The sequence below is a fragment of the Theropithecus gelada genome, chromosome 10 (genome assembly GCF_003255815.1).
Source record: "Theropithecus gelada isolate Dixy chromosome 10, Tgel_1.0, whole genome shotgun sequence".
Classification (NCBI taxonomy): Eukaryota; Metazoa; Chordata; class Mammalia; order Primates; family Cercopithecidae; genus Theropithecus; species Theropithecus gelada.
Genome location: NC_037678.1, coordinates 52,914,767 through 52,938,145, shown reverse-complemented (window position 1 = coordinate 52,938,145; position 23,379 = coordinate 52,914,767). Strand labels below are relative to the sequence as shown.

The 23,379-nt window shown below is 42.7% G+C and overlaps 1 protein-coding gene across 2 annotated transcripts in view; it reads right to left on the bottom strand.

Moving 5' to 3' along the window:
* B4GALT5 (beta-1,4-galactosyltransferase 5) overlaps window positions 1–23,379 on the bottom strand; it is a 90,700-nt gene that overhangs the window by 19,937 nt on the left and 47,384 nt on the right. For both annotated transcript variants that reach the window (XM_025399272.1, XM_025399273.1), the window contains exon 2: window positions 7,588–7,722. In XM_025399272.1, the coding sequence (XP_025255057.1) occupies window positions 7,588–7,722 (135 nt within the window). The remainder of the gene's footprint in view (window positions 1–7,587; window positions 7,723–23,379) is intronic.

The window sequence follows — 23,379 nt, the reverse complement described above, 5'->3', positions numbered from 1 at the left end:
AGCTTTCCTGAAAAACACAAAGCCTGCATTTATAGAGAATAGTAGAGACTAATTTATATAAAGACATAAACCAGGCTGGGTATGGTGGCTTATGCCTATAATCCCAGGAGGCCAAGACCAGCCTGGGAAACATGCTGAGAACCTGTCTCTACAAATAATCTTAAAAATTAGCCAGGTGTGGTGGTGCGTGCCTGTGGTCCCAGCTACTCGGGAGGCTGAGGCAGGAGAATCACCTGAGCCTGGGAGGTTGAGGATTCAATGGCAATGATCACACCACTGTACTCTAGCCTGGGCGACAGGGCAAGATCCTATCTTAAAAACAAACAAACAAACAAACAAACAAACAAAACATGAATCAAGACAGAACCTTAAAGATGAAAGATTCTGGATGAATCTAATAGATGAAATTATTCTCCTATAGAAAAAAATTAAAAGACCTCACAAGTACTAGAAAACGTGCCTGTGTTTGTCATATGATCACGTGTGGCAAGAGACGCCAGCTGGAAACAGTGGCACAGTCAATACATTCACTAGAAGGCAATGAAATTCCCAAAAGTATTATACTAAGTATATTTTCATAAATCAACAAAAACAAAGATAATAATCATTCTGGTCAATGACTGACCCAAGCCCTAGAGCTAGAACCTAATCAGGAAACTAGAATTTAAAACACATGAGGCAAGAGACAAGATATCTCTAACTCTAATGATTCCACTATTTGGAGTTTCTTTGAAGACAGATAAATTCCTTTCTACTTCCTTCAAACAATCATACAATAAACCTGGTAGCAACTGCCATGAAACAAAAAAAAAAGCATTTATTTTTTCTTCTGATTACTAAATTAATATGTCACTGTTTTAAGAATCCTCAAATGCATAACTCTATTGTAAAAATCTTCCAGAACCTTACTCTACATCTTGGGAGGGGGTGGCTTAATTTCCTGATTTCTTGTTTAAAAATTTTTTTTTTTTTTTTTTTTTTTTTTGTTTTGTTTTGAGACGGAGTCTCGCTGTGTGGCCCAGGCTGGAGTGCAGTGGCCCGATCTCGGCTCACTGCAAGCTCCACCTCCTGGGTTCACGCCATTCTCCAGCCTCAGCCTCTGAGTAGCTGGGACTACAGGCGCCCGCCACCACGCCCGGCTAGTTTTTTGTATTTTTAGTAGAGACAGGGTTTCACCATGTTAGCCAGGATGGTCTCGATCTCCTGACCTCGTGATCCACCCGCCTCGGCCTCCCAAAGTGCTGGGATTACAGGCTTGAGCCACCGCGCCCAGCCAAAAATTTTTAAATGAAAATTTAAATAAAATAAAGTCTACTTGGGAGGCCAAGGTGGGGTGATCACTTGAGGTCAGGAGTTCAAGATCAGCCTGGCCAACACGGTGAAACCCCATCTGTGCCAAAAAACACAAAAATTAGCTGGGCGTGGTGACAGGTGCCTGTAACCCCAGCTACTCAGGAGGCTGAGGAAGGAGAATCGCTTGAACCCAGGAGGCAGAGGTTGCAGTGAGCCAAGATCGCACTGTTGCATTCCAGCCTGGGTAACAAGAGCAAAACTCCATCATAAATAAATAAACAAACAAAGTCTGCTTTTCAGCAGCAATAGAGGCCTTTTAAAATGAAAGAGACAGAGGAAATTAATTGCTCATGACCTGGTAAAACTATGTGCAGTTATCGTGAGGAGCCCTGGTTTTTCTCCCCTGCTAGCTGTCCAGCAATGGGTGGGGTTATACCTCAATCCCTTGGAGTTCCAAATACAACTTCTTACTCTTCTAAAACATGTACCTACTGAATGAGGAAAATGCTGAGAGAAAAACAAGCCTGTTGAATTTCTACGGCCACGGTTTTGCTTTTTAATTTAAATCTAATCTATTTCAAATCCAGACATGTTCTTCTTGAAGGGCAACGAAGGCAGCCACTTTTACATTTAGAAAATGGGAAAACAAGCCAGGCATGGTGGCTCACACCTGTAACCTCAGCATTTTGGAAGGCCAAGGTGGGTCACCTGAGGTCAGGAGTTTGAGAGACCAGCCTGACCAACATGGTGAAACCCTGTCTCTTACTAAAAGTACAAAAAATTAGCCAGGCATGGTGGCACATGCCTGTAGTCCCAGCTACAAAGGAGACCGAGGCAGGAGAACTGCTTGAATCCAAAAGGTGGAGGTTGCAGTGAGCCGAGATCCCGCCACTGCACTCCAGCCTGGGCAATAGAGTGAGACTTCATCTCAAAAAAGAAAATGGGAAAACAGGCCAGGCACAGTGGCTCACACCTGTAATCCCAGCACTTTGAGAGGCCAAGATAGGTGGATCACCTGAGGTCAGGAGTTCGAGACCAAACTGGCCAACATGGTGAAACCCTATCTCTACTAAACATAGAAAAATTAGCTGGGCATGATGGTGGGTGCCTGTAATCCCAGCTACTCAGAAGGCTGAGGTAGGAGAATTGCTTGAACCTGGGAGGCGGAGGTTGCAGCAAGACAAGATCGCCCCACTGCACTCCAGCCTGGGCAACAGAGCGAGACTCCATCTCAAAAAAAAAAAAAAAAAAAAGTGTGAGTCAAAAGATCTCAAAAAAAAAATAGATAGAAAATGGGGAAAAAATGGGAAAACAACAAACTCCTACCTACAGGTTCAAATGGCTGCTGATATCATGGGCTTGCAGACCAACATTTCTGTCCAGCAGCAGTTGCTTATTCAGCATTGCTTCACACCAGTGGTTCAGCAGCCTTGGTTGCACATTAGAATCATCTAGGAAGCTTTCAAAAATTCTAACACCAGGCTGGATGTGGTGGCTCATGCCTATAATTCCAGCACTTTGGAAGGCCGAGGTGAGCAGATCACTTGAAGCCAGGAGTCTGAGACCAGCCTGGGCAACATGGTGAAACCTCATCTCTACTAAAAATACAAAAATTAGCCGGGCATGGTGGCACCTGCCTGGTGTCCCAGCTACTCAGGAGGCTGAGGCAGGAGAATCACTTGAACCTAGGAGGCAGAAGTTGCAGTGAGCTGAGATGGTGCCACTGCACTCCAGCCTGGGTGACAGAGCAAGACTGTACTCAAAACAAAAACAAACATACAAACAAAATTCTAACACTCAGGCTACACCTCAGACCAATTAAATAAGAATCTCTAGCAGTCAGGCACAGACATACGTCAGTACTTTGGAATGCTCCCTGGGAATTCCAATGTATAGCTAAGCTTGGTATTGGCTACCCTAATACCTGGAGGAGGTAAAAAACCTGCCTTCTCCCTTGTGTTACCAAATCCAGTTGAGAAGGAACCGAAAGTGCTGATCAATGGACCCCAGCAAGAATCACCACTTTCCCCTCTCATCTGAGAAAAGACCAAACACTTGCCTCTCTGCTTGAGAAAAATATGGCAATTTATATATACTAGAAAGATGCCAAATATACTAGAAAGGGACAAATAATCTGTGAAATGTAAAGAATTAATTCTTCAAGAGTTAGTCCATTTAAGGATGACGACCTACCTACTGGGAGGGTAGCCACATCAAAGACTACAGACTGGACATCTAAAACCATGGAGAAAGAGGTGAAGATGACCCACTCCACTAACAGATTACAAAGGACACCAGCATGACTTTACTCACTCTGCAGATTCACAATCTCACAAACCAATGGCTTTCAGTGACAACAGGAAGCTTCTCCTGGTCACTACTTCAGGCTTATTTCCAGATTCACAGCCCCCATCCCCAAAAGTCTGTTTTCATTCAATAATCACGACGTTGCTTTTAAACTTAAAGAAAATCAGCATTATTTAAATGTCACCCTGGGCTTTTGAGCTATGCTTGGCCTAATGCAGATGCCTGAATGTGGGTATGTGCCTCAGCATTATTTCAGAAGGGGATGGTGCATAGTCCAGGTTACCACCATTAAGCCAACAGTGCTCCAGGCAGAAGTTATCCAGCCAGAGGTGTCAGTCATCTGACTGTCTCAGCAGTCCTGGGCCCAGAATACCCTCTCTGACTGTGCTAGGTAGACACTGTTTTGAAATGAAGAAGAATGATGGGTTTTCATTCAATACACTTTCAGTGAAATGCTATTTTCTTTTCAGTACAGGTTGAGTATCCCCTTATCGGAAATGCTTAGGACCAGAAGTGTTACAGATTTCTGATTTTTTCAGATTCTGAAATATTTGCATTACACTTACCAGTTGATCAACCCAAATCTAAAAATCCGAAATCTGGAATGCTCCACTGCATATTTTCTTTAAGTGTCGTGTTGGCACTCAAGGTTTTATCACGTGTGGATTCTGGAGCAGTCTGGAGTTGGTATTTTCTGACGGGGGATGCTCAACCTGTACTTACTCGCCAAACATGTGCCAGTGACACAGTAGCTCATCAAGATGGTGACTTCCTTAGAAACATGCTACAACACTTAAAATGCGCTTTCTTGTTAAATTTATTCCTGCATGCACACAAAAATAATTTACCAAGTGCTTCCTATGTGCTAGGCAGTGTATAAAGTACTAAGAATACAAAGATGACAAAAGGAATGAAGCCATTACTGGGATTCAGGGGACAGGCCCTGGAGTCAGAGAATCAGCAAACCCTACCTAACCCTGCTGCTGCATCAAGTTCTATGACTTCCGTGTGCCTTATTCCTTTTATCCCTACAATGGGGACAAAGTAGCTACCTTCTGGCTTCCTGTGAGGGACTACATGAAATCATGTGAGTCAAGTATCTAATAAACAGTAAGAGAGTCCCTGATGGCAAAGATTTCCACTCTATTAGAGAAATAAACACATTTAACAAAAAATAGATTGTTCTAACCAGACAGATGCAAGGAAAAATTATTTGGGCATATGATAATTTGAGAATAAAAGCACACCAAGTTCAATAATAATGGGTCACTGGACACACCCTCCAACGGTGAAACTCACTTCTGTACTCAGTTTTCAAAGACAACAACTCCGGAAGTAGCGCAATCCTGTGTTGCCAGACCAGTGGTGGTGTGGAAATGGGGTCCTGTTGCATGCCCCTCTAACTTCTGAGAGAATTGCCAGTACTGCCAAATGTCCAGAGAGACAGGCATTCTAGCCTCATCTAACACTGCAGAAGTATGATATCTGGACTGGATAAATGTCATGAGGACACAAATGTTCCCTTACTCAGTACTATACAGGGGAGAGTGCTCTGGAAGGGCAGTCAGTACTCCCTGGTTTCTTCACCTAACTAGAAGCAGGATTTTGGCAGGGTTTAGGTAAAGAGTCACATGATCAAGCTGCACCATCTTCCCCAAGATTATATGTACCATGTATGAAAAATGGAAACAGCATAAAATCCTGCCTTTACTGACAGAGCCACACATGAGTCGAGTGAGACTCTGTGTGCGGATTGTGTGCAAAACCTACCACCACATGCAAGACGGAAACTGCAGGGGGTTTCCTCTCCCAGGTATGGCTCAGAGCTCAGGCAACTTGACCCAGCGCAACCACAATTTGTCTAAAAGGCTCTGAAATGTCATTCACTTGCTCTTTGCAAACAAGAAAGGAAGTATCAAAAGTTTACCAGTTTGCTAACTACAGTCCTCTGTTGCTAAAGTGGTCAGCAGAGGAAACTGATAAATTAGGATGTGGTCAATTCTTTTAAGGAGAGGCAATTCTTTTAAGAGAGGCAATGCTTTCCCTTGATTTCCTATGCACCACAAAATAATTTGCATTTGCAACATTTGCAAAGCAATTTCACATTCGACAGTGAACTTCGAAAAATCTTATAACCTATTAGAGAAGGAGAGAGGACTGATTTAGTGGGAGAATTTTTTTTTAATTTAAATATTTTAAAATATTGGGCTTAGACGAAATCATTAAGAAGCCACAGGAGGCTGGGTACGGTGGCTCATGCCTGTAATCTTATAGCACTTTGGGAGGCCAAGGCAGGTGGATTGCTTGAGCTCAGGAGTACAAGACCAGCCTGGGCAACATGGTGAAAGCCGTGTCTACAAAAAATACAAAAATTAGCCATGTCTACAAACAATACAAAAAATGAGCCACGGTGGCTCACACCTTAATCCTAGCACTTTGGGAAGTCAAAGCAGGAGAATCACTCGGGCCTGGGAGGTCAAGGCTGCAGTGAGCCAAGATCATGCCACTGCACTCCAGCCTAGGAGACAAAGTGAGATGCTGTCTCAAGAAAAGAAAAAAAAAAAAAAAAAAAAGCCCGGGCACAGTGGTTCACGTCTATTAATCCCAACACTTTGGGAGGCCAAGGCAGGCAGATCACCTGAGGTCAGGAGTTTGAGACCAGCCTGGGCAACATGGCAAAAGCCCATTTCTACTAAAACTACAAAAGTTAGCCAGGCGTGGTGGCACACACCTGTAACCCCAGCTACTCAGGAGGCTGAGGCAGGAGAATTGGTTGAACCCGGGAGGCAGAGGTTACAATGAGCCGAGATAACACCACTGCACTCCAGCCTGGGTGACAAGAGCAAAACTCCATCTCAAAAAAACCCACACAAACCCAGAAAGCACATCAGTGCTCAGTTAAAGAAATAAGAGGCAAATCCTGAATCCTTAGCAAAATGAAATTCCAGAATCTATTTTATAAATAAAAACCATCCCTGGCTGAACTACAGAGGCCTCAAGAGAGTCCCATTTAATCATGTGGAAGTATTACTTCCTTCCTGTATTCAGTTTTTGAAAGAGTTAAAAAGAAAGGCCTGGTACAGTGGCTTATGCCTGTAATCCCAGCGCTTTGGGAGGCCGAGGCAGGCAGATCACTTGAGGTTAGAAGTTCAAGACCAACCTGGCCAACATGGTGAAACCCCATCTCTACTAAAAATACAAAAATTAGCCAGGCATGGTGGCGTGCTCCTGTAATCCCAGCTACTCAGGAGGCTGAGGTACAAGAATTGCTCGAACTGGGGAAGTGGAGGTTGCAGTGAGCCGAAATCACCTGATGCACTCCAGCCTGGATGACAGGAACAAAACTCCATCTCAAAAAAAAAAGAAAAAGAAAAAAGAAAAGTAGTAGTCATCCAGTCACTCTTAATGTATTATGCTATAGTTTAAATGTCTGTCCCCCACAAACCTCATGCTGAAACGATGACCCCAGTGATGGAGGTGGGGCCTATAGGAGGTTATCTGGGTCACAGGGGCAGATCCCTCATAAATGGCTTGCTGCTGTTGTGGTAATGAGTGAGTTCTCCTCGCTGGTTGTTAAGAACAGCCTGGCATTGCCCTCCTCTCACTGCCACATTGCTTTCTCTTACCACACACACGGGCTTCCCCTTCCCGTCCACCAAGAGTGGAGGCAGCCTGAGGTCCTCACCAGAAGCAGATGCTGGTGTTACACTTTCTGTATAGTCTACAGAACCGTGAGCCAAATAAATCCTTTTTCTTTGTAAATTACCCAGTCTCAAGTACTCTTTTATAGCAACACAAACAGACTGAGTCATATTGTTAATAAAAATGAACGAGGATTCATTTGGCAAGAGCTTTTTTAGCAATGAAGTAAAAGCCAAATCCCTCTTTTACAATGCACTTTTCCCATTGAAAATAATTATTGCAACCGAATTTACCTCTCTTGGGAGGAGACATTCTAATCAGACGACCTCTTTACTAAAAATATACCTGAGTCATTTACACTGCTGTTCCTCTTGGCATAAGCACTCCGAAGCACCTGCTCATAAACCTGAGCACCGATTGTTCTCACGTTGTCCCGGATCAGAATGCCTTGAGCTTGCATCATGAAGAGGTAGGTGTTCACTGCATAAAGCAAAAAGAAAGGGGAAAAAGAGGTGGATTCAGAAGCAATCATTTAAAAAAAGACGTACCACATAGCTATGGATTTTTTTTCTTTTTGGGCCTTTAAAGCCTCTTTTAGTTCTCTTAAAACCCTACACGACCATAGCTCTATTTTCCATACCTTTCAGGACACCAACATCCTTTGGGTAGCTAGTAGGGCTTAGAGGAATTTCTGTCAATATCCAGCAGTTCTAGAAAAACCATAAACTTAAAAAAATAAAAAAAAAAAAAATTCCATCTGGTCTCCAAATACCCAACCTGTATTCTAGCATTCTGATCATCAGAAAGACCTTTATGAATTAGTTAAAACTTTTTTTTTTTTTTTTAAAGGTTTCTGCTCTCTTTAAGTTCACCTTCTCAGAATTAGTTCATGGTTCTTCACAGAGGAAGAAACCACAGACTCTCTGCCTGCTAGAAGCACCGAAGCCATGGTCTGGTCTTAGCAACCTTTTCAAAGGGGTAGACTGAGGCTCCAACCACTTACCCTTGGGGGATTTGGAAAGAAAAAGGAGTAACGAAAGAGTATCTGCAGTCCTCACTATCCACCCAGCCAGCCCAAAAGTCCAAAGTAATAGGGAAAGAGCACAGTCCAAGGTCAATTAAAACATGCTCTTAACAAATGAGTGTTCAGATTAACCAGCCAATCTTGTCTTCTTTGGAAAGTGATCTCCACTTGCATTTTCCTGAAGTCACTCTATGATACAAAACTAGAAAGTCACAAACACACCAAAATGTAATTCCTATATTCTACTTGCAAACTCCACTGCTATGCCATCTATTCTCAAGAAACAGTGAGATTTTAAAACATAGTTTCTTAACCAGTCACTCTAATTCCCTCAAATTGCCTTTGTCATTGTGAAAGGGGGATGTGTTACAAGGGTGGAACATTTACAAACCTAAACTCTGTGGGTGTCTGGGGGTGGATTCATCTAACCACTTGGCTAACCTTGGGACCACGTCCGGGTGCTTCCTCCACACTCAATATATCTGGCCTTGGGATGTGGATTCTGGCTCTTTGACAAGACACGTGGCTGACATTATGTTTCATCACTATTAAAGCGGTATCCTGTATATAATGTGCAACAAACAATGACTGAATGAATGAATGGACGGTTTAGAAGTCACTGTATTTCAAGCTAGTGCTTTTGGTGCTTTATACTGGAAATGACAGAGGTGGGGTGGGTTAGCATAATGTCAAAAACCCCACGTGGCCAACATTAAATAGGGACATGAAATCTTTCAAAAGATTTCAAATCTTCTCTAAGGTATATCCCAAGCCATAAAATAATAAGCAAAAAGGACCAGTGTTCAGAATGCTTTCAGAAATGAGGTATCACTTTCAAATGCGGCCTTGCATTGGCTGGGAGACAGCCCTACGCTTAACTTCTGGCACAATTGGAGAATAGATCAGATATTGTGTTTAATTCTCTAGTAGCTAGGAAAGATTTTAAGGAAAAAAGACAGCTTCCAATTATTAAAAAAGTGTTAACTGTGTGAAATCTCTGAAAGCAGGAATAACACCTCATTCTACATTTCCAGCAGATAGCACACTGCCGGTCACAGTAGGGGGGCAGGCCGCAAATACCTGTTAAACCTAAGATTTAAACTTCATCTAATGTCACATTTCTAATTCAGTCCTGTGGTTTTTTTTTTTTAATCATTTGGGCTGTACAGTAGGTTCCCACTGCCCTGAAATCTTCCTTTCATCCCCAACATTTTACTAAACCAGTTGTCTTATTGAAATTTTCGTATAAAGCTTTTATTGTATTTATTATTTATTGTATTTATTGAGAATCTTGTGTAAAGCTTTTAGTTAGGTGCCACCAATAATTCACTACCTCCTTTCCTCTGTACTGCAAAGGACACAGTGGCTTAGTCCCTCCTTTAAACACTCTCCCTTTCTTTTTTTTTTTTTTTGAGACGGAGTCTTGCTCTGTCGCCGGGGGCTGGAGTACAGTGGCCAGATCTCAGCTCACTGCAAGCTCCGCCTCCCGGGTTTACGCCATTCTCCTGCCTCAGCCTCCCGAGTAGCTGGGACTACAGGCGCCCGTCACCTCGCCCGGCTAGTTTTTTGTATTTTTTTAGTAGAGACGGAGTTTCACCGTGTTAGCCAGGATGGTCTCGATCTCCTGACCTCGTGATCCGCCCGTCTCGGCCTCCCAAAGTGCTGGGATTACAGGCTTGAGCCACCGCGCCCGGCCAACACTCTCCCTTTCTTAGCTTTGAATCCCAACTAGAGGATTTCTCTAGGGCTGTCATTCTCTAACGTTTCCCACCCATCCGCCAGAGTGCTTTTAAGAAGCCTGTTTCCTAGGTCCCACTACCCAGACTGATGCAGCTGGTCTGAGTGGGGCCCATGAATTTGCACTTGTAACAAGCTCGCAGGTGACAAAATGGTGCTGGACTAAGGACCACACTTCTATAACCAATGCTCGAGGGAACTCCGGCCACATAATAAATGTAAGCAACATCTATTGAGCACTTAATTACATAATTCCTTATCGCATTTAATCCTCATAATTATCCTAAGAGGCAAGTAATACTATCCAATTTACAAACAACTTCTAGGCTTCAGTTTCTCCAAGTATCTTCACAAAGGTCAACTGAGAACACTAGGATTTGAACCCAGTGTGTCTGTGCTCTTAACCACTAAGCTTTTATACCTCGCTCATCCATGTTCTAGCCACAACCTCTCTCTGAAAGATTTCAAGCACTCGCATGGCTTAAATGATTACTCTTAAAGAGCTCTCACATCGTCATCTCCTGCATGAAGCTGCCAGATGGATATTTCTTGATCTCTCTTAATTACAGAGTTATCCACACAGTTCCTGCTCAAAAGTCTTCTACGTCTCTTGCCTTTATCCTTGAGCTGCTGCTACAGCAATGGGTCTATTCTTCCTGCTGTGCAAATCCTATTAATCCTTCAAACACCAGTGCACAGACTTCTTGAGGAAGCTTTCAGTACTGTGTCAGTCTTCCCCGTTCTCCAGTTTCTGTGCTGGTCTATTACAGACTATCAAAACTTGGATTTGTTTCCATGTTGACTTAATTAGCTAACAACTGTCTCGTGTTAGTCTCGTAATTCAACTAATAAATTCACATAAACCACATATTATTATTTTTTCTAATTATCCAAAGGAACTAGCACAATGCTAAAAAAATAAAAACTGAGGGAGTAAAGATTGCCAAACAAAAGGAAATAATCACAAATCCACAACTTGGGATTGGATGGGATTTTAAGGAACACTCGTCAATATCATCTAATGCTTCCCACTACTGGGGAACTATGACCTCCAAGAACCCAGAGTCAACAGGGAAAATACAGACATCAGCAAAGAAAACCTACTTTGGTTGGGTCCAAAATGTTTCCCAGTCACTTTTTCTTTTTTTTTTTGAGACAGAGTCTCACTCTGTTGTTCAGGCTGGAGTACAGTGGCGCAATCTTGGCTCACTGCAACCTCCACCTCCTGGGTTCAAGCGATTCTCGTGCCTCAGCCTCCCAAGTAGCTGGGACTACAGGTGCATGCTACCGTGCCCAGCTAATTTTTGTATTTTTCATAGAGACGGGGTTTCAGCCTGTTGGCCAGGCTGGCCCAGTCACTTTTGCCCACTGGTTCTCTCTCAACCTTCCCCAGCCACCTTCTCCTGCTCAGGCCCCTTCTGTGTGTGCCCCTCCCATATCACAACTTCACAACTTCATCATCATAACCTTATCATCACAACTTCACTCCCCATCTAGGTTGAGCTCTCTGAATACTGGCCCAGTTGGCTACACACACAAAGGGTGGTGACTACACAAACAGAGTGGTCCAGATGCAGTAGGATGAGCCTAGAAACACACAAACCACCAGCAGCCCTGTTCCATCTGTTACCACAGATCTGTCAAAGCAAGCCCCTTTTTGGAGATTCACAATGCACAATAACTCAAGGCCCAGAAATTCCCAGAAGAGAGACGTTTAGTTATCTAGCCTGCCATTTCCCAAACCAGCACATCAAGTGAGTCTCTGCAGAACTTACTTTGGAAAATTCAGCTTCGGATATTTCTATGAATAGACTTTTTAAACTTCCATTACATAGTTAGGTAATCAATCAGTCAATCTTTGCTGAATGTGGTTGGTAAACAGCAGTCACATCCTATTACTAATTCATATCAAGCTTGCTAGAGGCAAAATCCCCTTAATCTTATTAGAGATGCTAAATTGCCCTTCTCCTGTGCAGTGCTCATGCAGTTGGTTATACAGATCAAACTGTAGGACCTTTCAGGTGTCTCTATTAAAAGTCTGGTTACTGGCTGGGTGCAGTGGCTCACACCTGTAATCCCAGCACTTTGGGAGGCAGAGGCAGGAGGATCGCTTGAGGCCAGGAGTTCAAGACCAGCCTGGGCAACACAGCAAAACCCTGTCTCTACAAAAATAAATTTTAAAAATACTAGCCAAGTGTGGTAGCGTGCACCTGTAGTCCCAGCGTCTCACCCAGGAGATCAAGGCTGCAGTGAACCATGATTGTGCCACTGCACTCCAGCCTGGGTGACAGAGAGATGCTGTCTGGTTAACAACAAAAAAAAAGCAGTCTTGTTAATAAACTTAGGCCATGGCTCTGGCCTAAACTAGAAAGTACATATGCATACAGATATTGTTTTCAATCTAAATTATCTCATTCAAAATTCACATCTCTGTGAAGTACATATCATCTGGAGTGTTTAATAATTTTAGAATAGGAAGTCGAGTCCTCCAGGGGTAATTTGCCCACGGTCATATGGTTAGTGAAGTCAAAACCAGAGAGGTGAACTGAGGTGCTGCATACATTTTGATGAGCTTTGTTTTTTTTTGTTTTTTTTTTGTTTTTGAGGTGCAGTCTCCTTCTGTCGCCCAGGCTGGAGTGCAGGGGCGCATCTTGGCTCACTGCAACCTCCACTTCCCAGGTTGAAGCGATTCTCCTGCCTCAGCCTCCTGAGTAGCTGGGATTACAGGCACCCGCCATCATGCCCAGCTAATTTTTGTATTTTGGTAGAGACAGGGTTTCACCATGTTGGCCAGACTGGTCTTGAACTCCTGAACTCAGGTGATCCGCCTGCCTTGGCCTCCCCCAAAGTGTTGGGATTACAGATGTGAGCCACCGCACCCAGCTAACTTTGAAAATTCTGAAAGCAGTACTTTCCAATAACATAGTCCTGAGCAGCAGTGGCTGAATCACAGTTTAAAAAAACAACTTTAGGCCGAGATCATCCTGGCTAACACAGTGAAACCCCATCTCTACTAAAAATACAAAAAATTAGCCGAGCGTGGTGGCAGGCACCTGTAGTCCCAGCAACTCGGGAGGCTGAGGCAGGAGAACGGCGTGAACCCGGGAAGTGGAGCTTGCAGTGAGCCTAGATCGCGCCACTGCACTCCTGCCTGGGCTACAGAGAGACTCCGTCTCAAAAATAAACAAACAAAAATTTAAGTTGGTGTGCAGTGGTTAAATCCTCCAGTTTCTTTTTTGTTGTTGTTGTTGTTGTTGTTGTTGTTGTTGAGACAGAGTCTTGCTTTGTCGCCCAGACTGGAGTGCAGTGGCCGGATCTCAGCTCACTGCAAGCTCCGCCTCCCGGGTTCACGCCATTCTCCTGCCTCAGCCTCCCGAGTAGCTGGGACTACAGACGCCCGCCACCTCGCCGGGCTAGGTTTTTGTATTTTTTAGTAGAGACGGAGTTTCACCGTGTTAGCCAGGATGGTCTCGATCTCCTGACCTTGTGATCCGCCCGTCTCGGCCTCCCAAAGTGCTGGGATTACAGGCTTGAGCCACCGCGCCCGGCCCAAATCCTCCAGTTTCAACCAGTCTCTACTGAGCCCCTCCTTTACTGTGTGCTTTTTAGGCACAGTATGAGGGCACTGGACGCCAAGCATGCATAAGGCAACACTGAATAGATAAGTAATGTATAGACAAAACTCAACAAATTACAATGCAGTGTGGTAAATGCGAAGACAACATTTAACACAAATTCACACTTACTAATAATTTGTTTTACACTTTCATGAGACAATGTGATTATTATCCAGCCTCAGTATCTAGGAGGAGGGATCTCTCACCTATAACCATAATTCAGTTGAGAAAAATAAGCCCCACTCAGGTCTACACAATTAGAAATTTCCATCCAGATGCCAGTGTTAGCAGCCTTGGGCCATGGCTTAACTGGAGAGTTTCCAGGGCTAAGGACTGGGTTTCCTGCCCTTCGGCCATCTCTTGGCCACACAATGGTGCCTTTCTTCCTCTCTGCTTCTGATTCGAACAGGAAAACCTACTCCTTTCTCACTGATCCTTAATGTGTATCCTTAACGTTTGCTGTGGTTGGCTTGGTAAGCTGAAACAGGGTTCAGAACCAGAAAAGACACCATTCTCTTCCGGAACACTTTTTACAATCTGTGTCTCCTCCTCAACACATGCAAACATACAACACACACATACTCACACCCAAACACCAATCACCCTCCTCTGCTTTGGTTTTCTACTTAACGTACTACATATTTTAAAATTTATCTCGTCCCCCATGAAAACGTGAGCTCCATTAGGGCAAGGCTGTTGCTTACTTCCTTTAATGCTGTACCCCCGGTGGCTAGAACAATGTGTCGGGAACACAGAGGATACACAATAAATATCTGAATGTTTTTTAAAAAGTAAGTTGAGACAATATACAATTGAGTTTTCTGAACTCCAGGAGGCATGGAGATGGATTTCAAGCCCTTCTCTTTATTTTGCATTAGCCCCCTCCTCCTTTCTGAGAGGAACCCAAAATACCGTAAGTTAACCAGTTTCGCTGCACTAACCTGTTTCTAAGAAAAGCTGAGTCATTCCTTTCCACCAATTGAGCAGCACTACCAAAAAGATTAGCTTTCCCCCAAAATGCTGTTACTCTCATTCCTCATAAAGCTTTTAAAAACATGTTCCACACTATAATGCACAAATTTATTCAAAACCTTGTGTAATAATATTTGTAGTAGAAAAACACTGGGGAAAAAAGCCTAAATGACCATCCAAAGGAGACTGGTTGAATTAATTTTTATACTCACTCCCATCATGAGACCATAAAAAAGAATGAGAAAACATTTGTTATAGTCCAAAACTAGAAAGAACTCAGAAGTTAATTAAATTATTTGTAGCCTATTCCAATTTTGGAATACTATACAGCAACAGGAATAAATAAACTAGAACTGCATGCATTCACATAAATAAATCCCACACTTTATGTGACGCGAAGAAGCCAGACACAAAAGAACACATGTGGTATGATTCCATGTAGATAAAATACAAAAACACGCCCAGCTAATAATCTACAATATAAAAGTCAGGAGAATGGCTACCCTTGGGTGCAGGAGAGTCGAAGGTGGCTTCTGGTCATCTTATTTCTTAACCTGGATGCTGGTTATTCAGATATATTCATTTTCTAAACATTCACCAAGCTTTTTGCTTACGTGTACACATTTTAATGTTATGTGTCAACAAAATTTACCTCCCCCAAAAATAAGGTAAGCAAAACCCATGAACTGACTTCCAAGACATATTATGCTACTTAATAAAGGGAAATTGATTTGCACTCACATATTTTTACCAAAAAAAAACATAGGAAGAGTAAACCAGAAACTAATAAAAACACAGGGGTAGGACTGAGGCCTGAGTATACCTTTTATATTTTGGACATTTACATATTAAAAAAATTATCTAGCTGGGCATGGTGGCACACACTTATGGTCCCAGCTACTTGGGAGGTTGAGGCAGGAGGATGACTTGAGCCCAGGAGTTTAAGTCCAGCCAGGGCAACATAGTGAGAATTCATCTAAAAAAAAAAATATATATATATATATGTGTGTGTGTCTGTGTGTGTGTGTATATAAAATGGGCAAACCCTAAACTAAATACAAACACAAACAAATAATTCTAATAATACATCATACTGAAAACACAACCCACAGAGAAGTATTTCGATACATTCTTTGAGAGATATACTGTAAGGACAAAAAGAACCGTAAAGAATCTGGATCTCTGTTTAGCAGGTCTGTTGATTACAGTCATATTTGAGTCATAACCATGACATGGAAATCAACGGATGCTACAACTCTCAGGTGAAAGGGTTGTTGAAGAGGATAGTCAAAACACATCCTCAATGCACCACCCCACAAATTACATATTGATCACAACTGACATTTGTAATTTTGCTGCACAAGAGGAAGATCTAGCAGGTCATCCCTTTACCAAATGTCTCAACTCAGCAACCCCAATATTAGAACAGCCTACAGTTCCAGGCTCCTAATGCAATGTAAGATATTTACTTCCTATATAATATTCTTGCTAATCTACTGAAGAGGAAACAAGAAGATAAATCTAGAATATGGGATATTCTTTTTTTCTTTCTTAAGAGTTGGGATCTCACTCTGTCACCCAGGTTGGAGTGCAGTGGCATGATCATGGCTCAGTGAAGCCTCCAACTCCTGGGCTCAAGTGATCCTCCCAACTCAGCCTCAGGAGAAGCTGGGACCACAGTCGAGTGCCTCCCCCACAAACAGCTAACATTTATATTTTTTTAAAGATGAGGTATCCAAATACAAATACACACACACACACACACACACACACACTCTCTCTCTCTCTCTCTCTCTCTCTCTCTTTAGATTCTTCAGGCTGAAAGAATATAGGATATTCTACAAAATAACTGATTTGGACCAAAAAAAGGCAGGGGCTATTCTAGATTAGAGACATAACTAAATGCGATACATGAACTTTGACCAAATTCTGAGTAGAAAAATCAGAGTGCTAAAATAGATATTTTTGAGACAAGTGAGAAAAATTAAACATGGAATGTATATCAGATATTACTAAATGTTAAGCTTAAGTTTAATCATAGTGTTGTGGTTATGTAGAATGCACTTATTCTTAGGAGATGTATATTAAAGTATTTAGAGGTTTAGCATCATGATGTCTACAACTTTCAAATATTTCTAAAAAAAAGTGTGCATCTGCACATATGCATGTATGAGCTTAGGTATGCATACAAAGAGTTAAAGCAAATGTGACAAAATGCTAAAAACTGGTGAACTCAGGTGTAGAGCATATATTTATTGTACTATTTTCCCAATGTCTACAGATTTGCAGTTTTTTTCCAAAAGAAAAAGAAAAAGTTGTTAATTAATGTGTTGCGACTGTCAGGTTAAGTGTGTTACTGTTCTGCTGGACTTCAAGCTTTCTCCAAAAGGAGAAAAGTAAAGTGGCCACTTACTCTCCAGGAGTGGCCAAGTTCCCAACTTTATTTAATGAAGAAACAGAGCAGGGCACAGTGGCTCATGCCTGTAATCCCAGCACTTTGGTAGGCCTAAGCAGGAGGATCACTTGAGGCTAGGAGTTTGAGAACAGCCTGGGCTGTTCCTAGTGAGGCTCCATCTCTACAAAAAAATTTAAAAATCAGCTGGGCATGATGGTGTATTCCCAAGCTACTTGGGAGGCTAAGGTAGAAGAATCCTTCGAGCTCAGGAGTTTGAGCTGCCATGAGTTATGACCATGCCACTGCACTCCAGCCTGGGCAACAGAGCAAGACCTTGTCTCTCAAAAAGCAGGGGGGCGGGAGTAGTAATAATAATAATGAAGATACATCATGTCCCAAGGACTTTTTACACTTCTATCAAACACCAGCCACAAAGAGATGATGAATTCTTTTATAAATGTTACAAACTGTAATTCAGATATGCATTCATTCAACACTCATTATATACATATGATATTCCAGGACCGCCCTCTACTTTAAGGATAAAGAGATAAAGTAAGACACGGTCCTTGCCATCACCTTGCAATGGAGGAACAGTCACCTTTGTTCAGGGGTACAGGAGAGTGGCTACTAGATCATATTGGGAGCAGGGGCCAGGAAAATACTCTCAGAAGAGGTAATTTTAGAATATGGTCCTGAAAGAAGGGCACTGAAGCAGGAGAGGGAGCAGCATAAATGAAAACAAACAGCCATCCAGGGGGAAACACATCTGAGGAGTTAAAGAAGTTTCGTATGGCTGGAGCGAAGGTTACATATGGCAAGAACATGAGAGAGGAGGCTAGAAAAATGGGGGGAGCAAGAGCGAAAGGGCTTCATGCACTATACTTGGGGTCTGAACTTGATTCTCAAAGCCATGACATTGCAGAAATGGTCCAGGACTGGATTTCCAGTGGACCAATGAGTAGGTATCAATCGGAACAAGTAAATCTAACCTACTCAAAATTCCTGGCTCCTGATTAAGGACTGAACTTTTTAGTATCCACATCTGAATTATTGGATGAACTACATAAGACTGTGTGTATAGAATCCCCCCGTTGGTTAATAAAAGTTGGAAGCCCGAATCTTAGCAAACATTGTACTTTCTACACGAAGCAATGCAGAGGAACACCACATCTCCATGGCATGTAGAGTGGAGGGAAAATGTCGAGACATAAAGCCAGGGACAACTGACCAGAGTCAGAAAGAATGACACTCAGCAAAGGTGCTGCTTGGTGCTCAGGGGGGTCTTGTTAGACTGGGTTTTCTTTCCCTAAATTTACTCACATCACCTATCTTTGTTCTCAATACCCCCCCTACAGACTAACAAAGGTGGGATTTATAACAGAGTCAAATAAATCCCAGAAAAACACTGGAGCCAATCTATGGATCAGAGGTTCTACCTCTTTTTTTTTTTTTTTTTTTTTTTTTGAGACGGAGTCTCGCTCTGCCGCCCAGGCTGGAGTGCAGTGGCCGGATCTCAGCTCACTGCAAGCTCCGCCTCCCGGGTTCACGCCATTCTCCTGCCTCAGCCTCCCGAGTAGCTGGGACTACAGGCGCCGCCACCTCGCCCGGCTAGTTTTTTGTATTTTTAAAGTAGAGACGGGGTTTCACCGTGTCAGCCAGGATGGTCTCGATCTCCTGACCTCGTGATCCGCCCGTCTCGGCCTCCCAAAGTGCTGGGATTACAGGCTTGAGCCACCGCGCCCGGCCTGGTTAACACGTCCATGCTTTTGACATAAAGAACAGAGAAAAGGGAAGAGAATCTAAATAGAAGAGAAGCAGAAAATGAATAAATAGAACAGAAGGCTCCCTCTCATGCTTATGCTTGCTAGTGCTCTCTCCTTCCCCCATATACAAAATACACAGAAAAGGCACAATAAAAATTAAGGAAAAACAAACAAAATGTGTCAAAGGAATGCTGAAGTTCAATTTCTGCCATGCTAGAGTATCTGCAAAACCTGCATTATCTTTTTAGACCAATATTTTGTGGAAAAAGCACAACCTGAAAAATAATTGAATGCTACCCCCAGACAAGCAGATAATCAGTGTTCACTGCTCTGCACAACAGGTAAAGAAAGAATCTGCTTATTCTGCTTATAAAGAGATGGATTCCTATACAAATAATAATGCATTTATTGAGTCCTTATGTGCCGGTACCTTTCCAAATGCCTGTGTTTTATCTCATTTCATCCTCACAATAACTGAGAGGCAGGTTGTTACCATCATTTTAGAGATGAAAAAACTCAGGTCTGACTACGCAATCTGATTATGTGGAGCCAAGATTTCACAGCAGGCTTTGTCTCCAGAGTCCAGGTTTTTAACAAACGTGCTCTATTGCCTCTCAGATGCTCAATCCCCTGAATCCACAGCTGCTATGCTGCCCACACTTTCTTTGATTCCTTTTACTTCGATCTTTTTGAAGTGTTTTTTTTTTTTTTTTTTGCTTGTTTTGTTGTTGTTGTTGTTGTTGTTGACAGGGTCTTCCTCTGTCACCCAGGCTGGAGTGCAGTGGCACAATCATGGCTCACTGCAGCCTTAACCTCCCGGGCTCAAACAATCCTCACACTTTGGCCTCCCAAAGTGCTGGGATTACAGGCGTGAGCCACCCCACATGGCCAGTATTGCCTGGATCTTTACTGTCAACATGTCCTATATTTCAGGCTTCCAATATTCTACTCAGGAGTGGGTGCCAATATTCATACTATAATGCATCCCCCAAATTTTAAAAGTTTGAAGCTCTAATGTAAATCAAGAATTTTTGCATTTTAAATCTGCTTAAAATGCTGGATACTCATACTTTGCATTGGAAGACATTAACATACATTTAAGAGAGAAAACACAGCTTTTTTAAGATACAAGGAATTTTTGGCAGCAAAATTTATACCCATTGTCTTATCTATTTAAATATTTTGGAGCAACTGTGCGACAATTTTCATACAAAAAGTGTTTAAAGAAAACTGGGGTGAGGGGGGACACATATACACACATTAACAAGGTAAATAATCCAAAAATTATTTTGGGGGAAAAAATTGATTTGAGGCATCTTTTGCTTTCCTAATCCTTCTCATTTGAGGTGGAAAAATCACGAAGTCATTCATAGGTTTCATTTTGCACCCTAATTACTATTCCCAGCTATTAAAAAAATCCAAGTGGTAAAAATTAACAGCTATGAAGTACCCTATAAACATTTCCACTGACCTATTCGTCTACCATCTGTTAAATTATTAAACTGTACATAAGATTAGACACGAAAATGCTGTCTAAACAGATATTAGCCGGCTGGGTAGCCTATGGTAAGCACTTTACTGATCTAAGCTTCAGCTTTGCTTCCCCCAAAATTCTTTTTTTTTTTTTTTTTTTTTTTTGAGACGGAGTCTCGCTCTGTTACCCAGGCTGGACTGCAGTGGCTGGATCTCAGCTCACTGCAACCTCCGCCTCCCGGGTTTACACCATTCTCCTGCCTCAGCCTCCCGAGTAGCTGGGACTACAGGCACTCGCCACCTCGCCCGGCTAGATTTTTGTATTTTTAATAGAGACAGGGTTTCACTGTGTTAGCCAGGATGGTCTCGATCTCCTGACCTCGTGATCCACCCGCCTCGGCCTCCCAAAGTGCTGGGATTACAGGCTTGAGCCACCGCGCCCGGCCAGCTTCCCCCAAAATTCTTAACAGCATGGCCAGCTACCAACCCTCAGAAGTACCCATATGTACACGCACAGCCACATAACCTCAGTATAAGCTTGGGTGGGAGAAAACTGTAAATGGTACTATCTGCACTGAACACCTACATTTATCAAAACATCCCTGAGGAGAATGGGTGGGGGTGGGGGGGCATCAGGGTATGAAGGATGTTGCTGATTGGAATGTGCTAGAGGCACAAGACCAGCACTGCCGCACTCCTCTCTGGAACTGAAACCAGAACAAAGGCTCTGCTCCCCTCCCTCCGCACCCCCTCGTCCTAATCTCTGCCCTTCACCCTCCACTCCCCCAACCAATCCCTGTCCCTGATTTGCCTTGTGGTTCCAGCCTCCCGCCCCCACTGACACCTCCTCTGTATGAACACACTTTTGTGACGCCTGCTCATACTAAGCTTTTTTTTTTTTCTTTTGAGGTAGTGTCTCGTCCTGTCACCCAGGCTGGATTGCAGTGGCACAAACACGGCTCACTGCAGCCTCGACTTCCTTGGCTCAAGCAATCCTCCTGCCTCAGCCTCCCGTGTAGCTGGGACCACAGGCGCATACCACCACACCTGGTGAATTTTTTGATTTTTGTAGAGGCAGAATCTCACTTTGTTGCCCAAGCTGGTCTCAAACTCCTGGGCTCAAGTAATGCTCCTGCCTCAGCCTCCCAAACTGCCGGGATTACGTGTGAGAGCCATCGTGCCCAGCCAATACTAAGCTTTAACGTCCCTTTCCTAGCTTTTCCTGGTATCATCCCGCCTCCAAGATTAGAACTGCCTACACCTATCTTTGGGTTCTTTCTCAACTGATATACCAACTTCTATTCATGACCTCTACAAATTTGAGCATGTCTCTCTCTTCCAACAGGCTGTAAGCTCCTTAAGAATTCAGACAGTCTTATTCATTTTTTCATCAACATCTGATGAATAGTAGGCACTTAGCTATTTATTAAAGAATTACATAGGCCGGGCATGGTAGCTCACGCCTGTAATCCCAGCACTTCGGGAGGCCGAGGCAGGCGGATCATCTGAGGTCAGGAGTCGCAATCAGCCTGACCAACATGGAGAAACCCTGTCTCTACTGAAAATACAAAATTAGTTGAGCATGGTGGTGCATGCCTGTAATCCCAGTTACTCAGGAGGCTGAGGGAGGAGAATCACTTGAACTCGGGAAGCGGAGGTTGCAGTGAGCTGAGATCGCACCATTGCACTCCAGCCTGGGCAACAAGAGCGAAACTCCAGCTCAAAAAAAAAAAAAAAAGATAGCTTGGCACACAGATGCTGTGATGGCCGGAGGAGTTGCCTTGCTTTTTTAAGGTAGAAATATACTGGTTTTTCTGCAACCACAAAAGAAAAAGTCTATAAGCCAGAAAAGGTCACAGTGAAACTGATACTTCACCAACTGTGCTGGTGTTCATGCAGACTGGTACAATCCTTTGGGAAAACTATCTGCAAATTCAACAGTAGTCATAAAAATGCTCATACCTTCTGAGCTAGCAATTTCAAGGAAAAGTATCCTAAATATGAGGCTATTCTATGCACAAAGTTTTTAATTACATTATTTCTAAAAGCAAAATCTTGGGAAACAACTCAAAATCAACAATAAAAGCCAACCAGCAGCCCTCAGTGCTGCTCGGCCTATGGAGTAGCCATTGTTGCTTTTCTTCTCTAATAAACTTGCTTTCACTTACTAAAATAACAGCACATAAACTGTGACACAAAACTTGATGGAATCTTACACATCTTTAAAGTGAAAGCTATGCAACCTTATCACCATATACCTTATGTATAATATTTAGCATAGACTATCACATTTTTAACAACATGAAAAAAGTTCTGCTATATCATGACAACTCTTGCTAAGGAATAAGAACATGCATCAGGCTAAAAAAGACTTGAGGCAAATTTACCAACCTGCTTCGCTGTTAGGGAGTTAACAGTGACGTGAGATGACTTTTTTTCCTTCTGTTTTACCAACGTTCTTTACAACAGTAATTTTTTTTTTTTTTTGAGACAGGGTCTTACTATGTTGCCCAGGCTGGTCTCGAATTCCTGAGCTCAAGAGATCTTCATGCCTTAGCTCCCAAGCAGCTGGGACTACAAGCATGTATCATAGTGTCTGGTTGAATGAGGGTTTAAAAGAATGCAATTCTATAGCAAAAGTTTAATTTCTTCAACACTGAAATGCTATCTGCCTACAACTAAGTTTCTTCTAACCCCTTGCAAACATGTAACATAAAATGTTAAGTTGACACTACAAACTGCTCATCTAAATGAGTCAAAAGACTGATACCTGTTCTGCCAAAGCCTCATCAACATTTAGAGGCTTTGGTGGAACAGGCATCCCATACCTTGTTGATGGAAACAAATTGATACAACCTCTAGAGAGGTTGGCAATACAGATCAAAGTGAAATGTTCATACTCTAACCCAATAGCTCCTACTTTCAGGTATAAAGAAATAATTGGATAAATAACAAGTGTGTTCAAGGCTATTTATCTCAGTGCTATTTATAAAAGCAAAACTCCAACCTATCTACGCACCAAAAGGGTCTAGAAAAAAAATTATGGCAAAATCAGACCAGGACAAACTAAGCAATCACTGAAATAATGATTATTGTTTTAGAAGTACTCACTACTTAAAAATCATACCGTGCAGGCCAGCCCTTTGAGAGGCC